The 10245-nt window shown below is 38.4% G+C and overlaps 1 protein-coding gene across 1 annotated transcript; it reads left to right on the forward strand.

Annotated features, from left to right (window-relative positions):
• The first annotated feature begins 436 nt into the window (after positions 1-436).
• On the forward strand, positions 437-5748 carry LOC143877569 (GDSL esterase/lipase At5g03610-like). Its single transcript, XM_077379711.1, has 5 exons — positions 437-610; positions 751-966; positions 2387-2658; positions 4208-4511; positions 5298-5748. Exons 1-5 carry the CDS (start codon positions 550-552, stop codon positions 5507-5509), a joined length of 1065 nt encoding a protein of 354 aa, XP_077235826.1. The 5' UTR covers positions 437-549; the 3' UTR covers positions 5510-5748.
• Positions 5749-10245: the final 4497 nt, after the last annotated feature.

Here is a 10245-nt window from a genome sequence, read left to right on the forward strand (position 1 = left end):
AGGTTTCTCCCAGTGATATTTAATTAGTTGATATTTTACCCACTAAAGCGCTTTTTGGATAAAATCTTTTTTTTTTTTTTTTTTAGATTTTGTGAATTCTAAAAGCTTAGAATCGCTTCCCACGTGAAACGCAGCTAACAACTCTCCCCCTTCCCACATGTTAAAAAGAGTGGTGTTTACACTACACGAGCCATTAAACAAATTGTAACTTATATAATTCTCCACCAAACAGGAGACAGCGAGGGTTTTATAAACTAAAAAAACTAGCTTTTAGCGACTGCCAAAATAGACCTCGTCGGCCTCTCTCTCCGCCCGCCCCGAGTAAGTGGAAATTTTCTGTAGTTGAATAAAATAACACATAAAAGACTAGCACGATTTTTACACGATGACACCTTCTCTCTTTCCCACCTTTGCCGCTTTATACGGCACATACTGTTTATAAATTGAAGGAATAACACTTCTAAAAGTATACAAAGCCTCTATTCTCAGAAATAGCACTACCCATCAAAAGGCTCTATTCTACTTTTGCTCTCTTTGCTTTCTTGGTTGATGGGTTTGATGGAGAAAGAAATATTCTTTTGCTTTTATCTCTTCTTTGTTTTGTTGATAGGTAGAGAGATGACCTTCTCGTCCTCCTCTTCTTCTTCTTCTTCTTCGTACTCTTCTTTCTGCTGCCTTTGATTTGTAGGATGCTGATTTGAGTTTGGGAATATTGAAGGTTTTGTTCTTTGTTTTTTTTTTCTTTGATAGGGGTTGAGGTCCAAGGTTCTCATCATCATCATCACCACCATCACCACCACCATCGTGTTGGTGAACATAAGCTTTTCGTTTTTGGTGATTCGTATGCGGATACAGGGAATACTGCAAGATCGGTGTCTCACGCCTGGAAGGAGCCTTATGGGATCACCTTCCCTGGTAAACCATCAGGCCGTTGGTCCGATGGCCGGGTCTTGACCGATTACTTATGTGAGTTTTTCTTTTACTCGCTCTCTCTGAATCTAAAAAATAATCATTTTTCAAAATTTCGCATTTAATGATCTGATTTTGCCTTTTCTAGTGGTTTTTGTTTTTGTTACTTGTCATGACAAGTGATGGTTTAGCTCTCTCTCTCGCTCCAACATATATGCCAAATCAGAAATTTCTACTAATCTCAGTTAATTTTAACTCCGTGTTTAAAAACTCCTTGACTCGGCAAGGAACTTGCCTGAGTCGACTCCTTTTTACTTCGGCCGCATTCCGCGTTTCACCACATCCGCGTTCCGCGTTTTGCCTTCCAGAGTCAATAAACTCCTTTGACTCTCTCGAGTTATGACCTTGTCAACAGTGTCCACCACGTTCTTGGCCGCGTCCGCGCCGAGTCAACAAGGATTTTTCTTGACCGCGATTCCGCGTCAAATCCGCGTTTTTAAACACTGTTTTAACTAACAACTTATAAATAAAAATGGTAAAAGATATGATTAAGGAAAGATAATCCTAATCTACTCTAACAATGTGATCCATCCTAGTTGTCAAATCTACAATCTTAACTTGTCTAACAGCTCAAAGTTCTTTTTTTTTTTAACAAAACCATGAGAAATTTCTCCATCCGAGAATAAAAAATATCCGTTTCCTATTTTACCTCCTATACTAAATTTTAGGCATAAGACTTTCCATGTTTGCAAGATGCGCCTGGATCACTCTCTCTCTCTTTTGTGTGGGTGTGGAAAAGTTCCCCCCCCCCCCCCCCCCCTTTCCTTTTCATGATTTCTATTGATTTTTTCTATTTTACTAGAATAATGATGTTGCTTTCTTTAGCTTGGATGATTTATGGGTTGGGTTTACCAATAAAGTGAAATTTCTAAAGTGGTATTTTGCGCAAATGTTTAACAAGAAACATTCCTTCGTTATAGAAGTTGGGGGAGACTAATGTGATGCTGCTTTCTTAAAACTTCGTATCAACTTCTAATAAGAAACTTTCTATTTTTCCTTTCACAAATATTTTAATGGTATCATTTTATTCTTACTTTGATCTTCCAATAGCTTCTTGGGTCTATAGTTTTAAATTTTTTTGTTCTAGCTTGTCTTTCCTTTCCACTTTTACTTTTCTGCACCTCATTATGTCAGAAAATTTTCTCTTGTTCTTCTCCTTCCACGTGATCTTATCATTCACTTTTTAAAAAAATTCCCCGTTTCTTTGTGCCTCACACTTGCTCTGTTTTTCCTTTGTATTCTTTTTATGTTATTCGTGACAGAGACTGACCCAAAAACGGACAAAATATCCTATTTTTTTATGTCTTTCAAAACCTTTCCCATTCTAATTAAAATTTCTTTGCATAGAAATTCGATTACTCTTACGTTCACCACATTTAAATTTTCATAGTTTTAAGTATCGTATTTTTTTTCTCAGCTTCATTCCTGGGAATTCGAACTCCCATCGCTTACAAATGGAGGAAAATGGGGCTGAAACCGCTACGACACGGGATGAATTTCGCCTTTGGAGGGTCGGGGGTCTTCAATACGTTAAGTCCGGTACCAAATTTAACGGCCCAGATCGATTTATTTCAAGAGCAGATCAAAGAAGGTGTCTATACGAAGAGCGATATCGAATCCTCCCTAACTCTAGTATCTATCGTCGGCAATGACTATGCTGCGTATCAGGCCCGAAACGGCACGTTACAGGTAATATACCTTCTTGTTTTTTCGCTCACGTGAGCTTTGGAGGGGAGCATGACACTAACATTGGTGGACCCCATCCGCCTTGGATTCATTGATACCCACCTAAGGGTGGCAAAATCAACCGAACCGAACCGAAAATTCGGTTTCGGTTCAGTAGAACCAAACCGATGATTATTTCGGTTTCGGTTTGGAGATAAGTATGTTGGGTTTGGTTTTGGTTTGGGGTAAACCGGGGTCAAACCGAACTGAAACCAAACCGTTGCCACCCCTACAGGCACCGAGCCAAAGGAAAGATTCCAGATAAACCAACGCACGTGATAAAGTTTGCAAAATTGGGTCTCACATCAAATGTGGGTCCACTATATTTACTTTGAGAGTCTCAATAATGCCCTGCTGTGATTAAAAGGAGCCCAGGTCTAACTTTATAAAACGTAAGGATGCGTTCATCATTATTTTATACAACACTAACTTTACTTACTGGAATATAAACATTGAAAAATATCTGGCATGACCAAATGTACGTAAGGTTATCTGAATATCTGTCACCATTTCTACTTGGCTGGGTGGACAAAAAAAAAAAAAAAAAAAAAAACCAAGTATTTACTTGTTCAACTTGTAACACAAAGTATTTCTTTCGACCTAAAATGGGCGTAAAACAAATTTTACACTCATTTTACGACTTAAAGATGGGCATAAATTTGTCTTGCGTCTAAAGAAACAGAACCCTACTAAAATTCTAGTTTGAAAATGTGCGCTCAAATAAAAGATCATAGTCACATCAGACCCACCACCTACGATTTGGTCATGAGATCTTGATCCGACGCTCATCGACCATATTGATGATCTAATGATCATTGGGGTCACCAAGCATGATTTGATATTCAGATCTTAATCTAATGATTACCAGATTGATTTCTATTTAGTTCTTAATTTATAGACCATTGAACTCGTGTTATCCGATGACCATCAGATATACGCCAGCTTGACTTAATGATCATTGATCCTTGGTAAATCTAGTTTAATCGGATGAGTTATCAATTAACAAAGCACGAAAGCCAGGATCTTTCAGAAAATGAATTCCTATTCAAAGAATGCATAACCGCATGGATAAGCTCACACCAACCCGTCAATTTTGGATCCAATTCTGGATTTTCCTTGGGAGGTATCGGGAAGGAATTGGAATGTAATAATATTGATTCATACAGAAGAAAAGGTTCTCTATTGATTCAAACCCTGTACCTATGGGATAGGGATAGAGGAAGAGGAAAAAACCCGAAGATTTCACATAGTACTTTTGATCGAAAAGGACTCAAATTTTAATTGGCCTTAGCAATTTAAAAGGAATTTTATATCTATTCCTTTTGGTTTCTTGGGCTTCTTAGACTTGTCCCTGATTATTGGCTTTAGTATTCTCAATTTATTTCCCCAACATTAACATATTTGTATAGTTTTTTGTATGCTTAAAAGACCATCCAAAAAATGTGAGTGCACTACTCATTTGGGTTTCATTGTGTTAATTTCTAACTTCAATACTTCTGTTTGGTTGTTGTAGGGTTTGCAAGCCTTCGCTACATCTTTAATTAATCAGCTGGCCATTGATTTGAAACGGCTTAATGATCTAGGAGTGAAAAATATCGCCATGACTAGTCTCCAGCCTTTCGGATGTTTGCCTGGAAACAACAACATGGCTTCTCTCAACCAGTGCAATGAGACTCTGAACCAGGCTTCCACTGTTCACAACCTCTTATTGGATGCAGCTGTACAAGAGTTGAACAAAACTAATGAGGGTCTAAAAATCACAGTTCTCGATCTCTACAACGCCTTCATGTCCATTCTCCAGAGCCCTACAAACCAAGGTATTGTCTAAATCACTGCTTAGGAGAGAAAAAATGTTTTGCTGGTTATGTTTGGGTTCTTGGACTTAGGCATGTTTGGGTACCATGAAATTCCCACCCCCCCCCCCCCCCCCCGCCCCCTAGAATCTTAGCTTGCCCAGTGGTGAGGGAGGGCGGGAGCTGGATAGACACCAGAGTTACTGAGGGGAGGGTAAGAAAAGCCTGGAAAGCTAGGATACAAAAAACTCGACCCAAAATATGATTGATTTTTTCTTTGGTTTTTAGTGACTTGTCACCCTCTACTCATCTGTGCCCTCTAAAATTTCTCCTCCCACCCGCCCCCTCTACTCATTTGTGCCCTCTCAATTCTCTCCTCCTACCCACCCATGCTAGAGTGTGACCGCATGCTAAGAGGAATGCCAAGTGGATAGTTGTTCTGATACCTAGATTAAGGATTTGATCATCTGATACCTAGATTAAGGATTTGATCAATCTCTGTTGATCTTTGTTTACAATAATCTGTGCTTATATAAAAACACTTGCAGATAAGAATGATAATAAGGGAGAATCCTATTCAAAACCAATTGCCTAATTTATTCTAAGTACCACTCATCTAATTCTCATTTACTACTTGATGATCCCTCTAACAGCCTTACCCCTCTCACCGAGAAACTAATTTGTCATGAAAAAAAATCATGGTTAGTTGGTTACCTAACATGGTCTAAATTTTCCTTGTTTTGCTGGTTTTGCTATGGGTTTTTGGAAAAATCCTCATCATTTTCTATTTTTACTATGAAACTTTGGCAGGGAGGTGGAACATTGAGAATCCATTAAAGGCTTGTTGCCAGCCAATAAACAGCAGCTACTCATGTGGGAGTACAGACGAGAATGGGAACGAAATGTATACATTATGTAAGAAGCCACGCTCGTCCTTTTTTTGGGATACTTTTCACCCTACCCAGAAAGGCTGGACTGCTCTTGCCGCTTACTTGCATACTACTTTCCACACACTCTCCTAATCTGAGAGAGAAAGATCAGTTTCTTTTGTTCATTGGTTTTCAATTAATTTTTTTTTTCATGTAATAAAGAAATAAACGTGAACAATTCCGGATCTCATGAAAATTTGGGAAACATTTGTAGGGATAATAAGGAGAACATAAGAATTAGGCTTCTCTCGTTGAAACGTTTGTAGCCGGTTTTATGGCAACATTGTTTGTTTGCAAGAACATTTTAATGGAAGTGGGTTATTCTTATTTAATGCTTTGGAAAACAATGAGAGGCGGGAGCCCACTCGATGGACCAATGGGATCTTATTATTTCATGAGTTAGCCTTTTTTTAATCAATGGTATTTATTTTTGGGAAAATTACATGTACACCCCCATTGGTTTGGCCATTTTCTGCTTTAAACCCTGTGATTTGGAACTTACCAACGACACCCCCTCAACTATCCTTGGGTTTTTTTAATGTGACGGAGTAGGCGGAAAGGGGGAAATGATTGTTATGCCCTCGTCTTCCCCATCTGAAATTAGGGTTTTCATACTTTAAAACTGAAAATTAGGGTTTGATTCAAACCCTTGTTTATTTATCAACATAAACTCTCGATTTAGGAGTTTTATTCACATCCTTATTATGATTTGCACATAAACCCTAATATTTTAGGGATTTTTTTTATTTTTATCAATATTTTTTTCTTGAAATGGGGGTTTGATGTAGCCATGGGGTGGGGTTTCATTGTCTGTGGTGGAGGTGACGGCGTTGGTCGGAGATGGCGGCGGCGGTGGTCGGATGTGGCGGCAGCGGCGTTGGGAAATGGGGTAACTCTAATCCCTTTGCAAATGGCCGAAAACCAGTGATAAAGGGTATTTCGGTCTTGAAAATATTAACCATAGTTAGTTTTAGTCATTCCGTCGGGTTAAACTAACGGACCGTTAATGGAGGGGGTCTACTTAAAAATGTCAGGAAGTTGAGTGGGTGCCTTTGGTAACTTCCAAACCACAGGGTTTAAAGGGGGAAATGGCCAAACCACAGGGGGTCTATCTGTTATTTTTCCTTTATTTTTTGAGCAGAAGATTTTATGAAATTGGGGCGTCAAACAACCCACCACAGTGACCCGTTATTTTAGACTCTCTTAACAATATTTTAGAGAGTTTAAATATGTAACAATAAAAAAGCTACTTTGCCTTTTTGTTTAAAATTTGGAGGGAAGATTCAAAATTTGAAAGATCCCTCTTGTTTACAAAAGCGAGTGTCTTTTGTGTTTACAGAGACTTGAACCCAAGACCTTGGGGTGTGTGTAGTGGGCTGTGGGCTCACATGCTCACTTTTTAGCAGATTTTGTCTTATTTTTATAATTCATCTGAGGTAGTTAAGACAAAATCTGCTGAAAAGTGAGCCTATGTGGCTGCTCTCACATTCAACAGTCAGCGTGAAATGCCTTTCTGCAATAGTCCTAAGCAAATCCAAAAATTAAGAAATAGAAGGAAAGGGATGTCAAAATAGTTAAATGGCTACCCAGCTTGTATTTTCTTTTCCTTTTTTACCGTCAAATGTCAAATCCATGGGGCGGGGAATTCTTGTTTTTTTCGTTTTTTACCTACTATGGCGTCTGCTTAATTACATTTGGATTGTCGGAATAAGGAATCGTCCTATTATCCTTTAAAAGGAATGAGAACATATTAAAATGAAATTTTGAATTCAAAAAATTATATTTAAAATTCCATTCCGACTGGTGTGGAATCAGAATAAAAACTCTTGCGGCGAGAAACAATTCCCACATCTCCCCCTTCTAATTCAGCCCTAAAGTAAATTCCGGTGTAATCCCTTGATTCCATTCTTTTTTTGAACCAAATGATGGAATAGAGTGGAATTGGAATCAGATCCTGATTCCAGCAATCCAAAGGCTGAGTCGGAGTTCTTGTGGGCAAAAATCAGAGACAAAAGATTGACATTTTTCAAAGGGAAATGATATCAGCACTCCAAAATTTTGATGATCGCACTCCTCACTTTATTAAAAGGGGTGGGCCCAACCTAAATAGGTTGTGCCCAAAAATCATTTCCATAGGTTGATCCTAACCGTCCAATCTATAGAGGAACAGAATAAACCCTCCAATCTATAGAGGAACAGAATATTAGAGGGTTGATCCTAACTCACTATAGATCGGAGGGTTAGAATCAACCTATGGAAATGATTTTTGGGGTACAACCTATTTAGATTGTGGCCCATCTAATGGACGGTTTGGATCATCCTATGGTGCCGGCCATACCCCCCTTCTAATAAAGTGCGGAGTTTGATCATCAAAATATGGGAGTGCTGATATCATTTGTCTTTTTAAAATGTGTAAGGGTAATTTTGATAATTTAGTAAAATAAAAGTTTAAAATACGTTATTGGACCACTATTCTTCTATGTACATATCTTTCCACGCGTCATTATCCAATACAGTCTTGTTCTCATTTCATTTTCCAAAAGAAGAAAAAAACAAAAGAGGAATGCTAGGGTCAAGCGGTAAAATAGCCGCTTGAACCTACTCGGGTTGCTATTGGATAAAAATCCTCATTGATATCCAAAATCTATCTATTAACTACGGTTAGAAGAGAATTCCTAATTAGTCGGTTGCATTACTTTTTCTCTTTGTTTGGTTTCTCTCTTCAACCGTGATATTTTGATGCCATCAAAATTACGAGAATTTATATGATGGGTGGCCGTGAAGTCTTAAAGAGTTGGTACGGCCCACTTTTTTTTATGATCCAAACCGTTCAACTGTTTGGGCAATTTGTAAATAGGTTGTGCCCCAAAAATCATTTCCATAGGATTATTCTAACCCTCTGATCTGAACTGATCTGAATATGTAGTGCCCCAAAAATCATTTATGGAATCTTCTACAGATCGGAGGGTTAGGATCATCCTATGGAAATGATTTTTGGGGCACAAACTATTTAAGCTGTGCCCAAATAGATTAACGGTTTGGATCATAAAAAAAAGTGGGCCGTACCTACTTTTTTTAGACTTCACGTGTTTTCACGGCCACCCATCATATAAATTCTCCAAAATTACACCCATTCGATGTCTCTTTCCTTAATTTACCAAAACTACCCTCATAACAGCCATCAAAATTACACCCATCCCCAATTCAGGATCTTTAAAAATATCAGTGGGTTACTGGCTATTTTAGTCAACTACAAAAAAAAAAAAAAAAAACACATCTCTCTCACACCCTCAAAAAACAGTGGGGCCCACATTTTTTGGGTGATCCAAACCGTTCATTTGTTGGGCCTGATGTAGATAGGGTGGGCGAAGAAAGAAAACCTTCTCCGTAGGATGTTGCTAACCCTTCGATTTGTGGAAGTTTAAAATGGATGGCACAGTATAAAAAACTTCCACAGATCGGAGGGCTAGGATTATCCAATCAAGAAGATTTTCTGGGCCCACCCTATCTACATCAGGGTCCAATATATGAAAGGTTTGGATCACCCAAAAAAGTGGGCCCACCATAAAATTTCTTATCAGAAAATCAGAAATCAACTTGCCTGTCAATCCAGACCGTTGCTTCATAGTTTTTCTATTGCCAATTTGACAACCACAATTTTGATGGTTAGACTAGTTCCCTTGGGAGCGAAATTTGATCCATGGAATTTCTTGGATTCAGATCTTTACCTGCAGTTTTTTATTCTTCTCCTCCTTCATCTTCGATATTCATGGTTTTTGCAGTAATTTAACTACAATTAAAGCATTGTAATATTTTTGCACTAATAGATGGATTCTCTATTAGTGCAAAAAGAGGTAATGCAACCGCCTAATTAGGGATTCTCTTCTAATCGCAGTTAATAGATGGATTTTGGATATCAATGAGCGCCAACATGGAGGATTCTTATCCAATAGCAACCTGAGTAGGTTCAAGCGCCTCTTTTTACCGCTTGACCCTAGCATTCCTCATAAATCTACACGAGACCGTTTCAAAAGGTTTGTCATCAACCCCACGAAGAAGGTGACTTGAGCCATGATTTAATCTCTACCGCACACTTGTAGAGATGGGAACCATTTATCCTAGGGCCCACCAGCGATGACCCGCTGTTGAAAATATCGCATAAGAAAATGAAACTTTCATCGTTTTCCATGCTTTTTGGGGCACCCCTTCTCCAAACTTCCAAAGGGCTTATTTGTATTTTCCATTCCAAGAATTTAAAAAAAAAAATGAAAACATTTTAACTATAGAAATAAAAAAAACAAACCTAAAAACCTAATCATCCCTGAGTCCAAAGCCAATGACTTTTTGTTAGACATGCAAAAAAGGAAAAAAGAAAAGAAACCAACGAAATACGTCTCTAGGCGTCATGCATGTTGCATATGCATAATCAAAGCTGTTGAATTGTTGCCACAAGTCTTGCCCGTTATAGTTAGTCACACCATAGTAAAATAATCCTAGATCATTGATCAAATAAGCTGCCTTTAATTGGGAGCCCGCCAATAGAAGTTAAATTGTTAGTTTTTGTTGGCATTAATTACACATATAAAATGTGAAAGTGGGCTGGGATTGAGGTCATTGATGCACGCGAGATCACAAAAAATATTCATAAATAGATTTCTAAGCATTCTGTTGCCCACTCCATCTCAAAGTGGTCGAGGGGGGAAATCGATGAGAAAAATTAATCAGAGCATCTTATATGTAAAATCCATGTACCGTTCGGGCTAAGGAGATCGGAAAGCCGGGAGGAGCTGGGCTATGTTCACTTGTTTTCCTGGAAAAGGAAAAGAAAA

Source organism: Tasmannia lanceolata, unplaced genomic scaffold, assembly GCF_043159265.1.
Source record: "Tasmannia lanceolata isolate RefF3 unplaced genomic scaffold, GAP_Taslan_0.1 ptg000005l, whole genome shotgun sequence".
Taxonomy (NCBI): domain Eukaryota; kingdom Viridiplantae; phylum Streptophyta; class Magnoliopsida; order Canellales; family Winteraceae; genus Tasmannia; species Tasmannia lanceolata.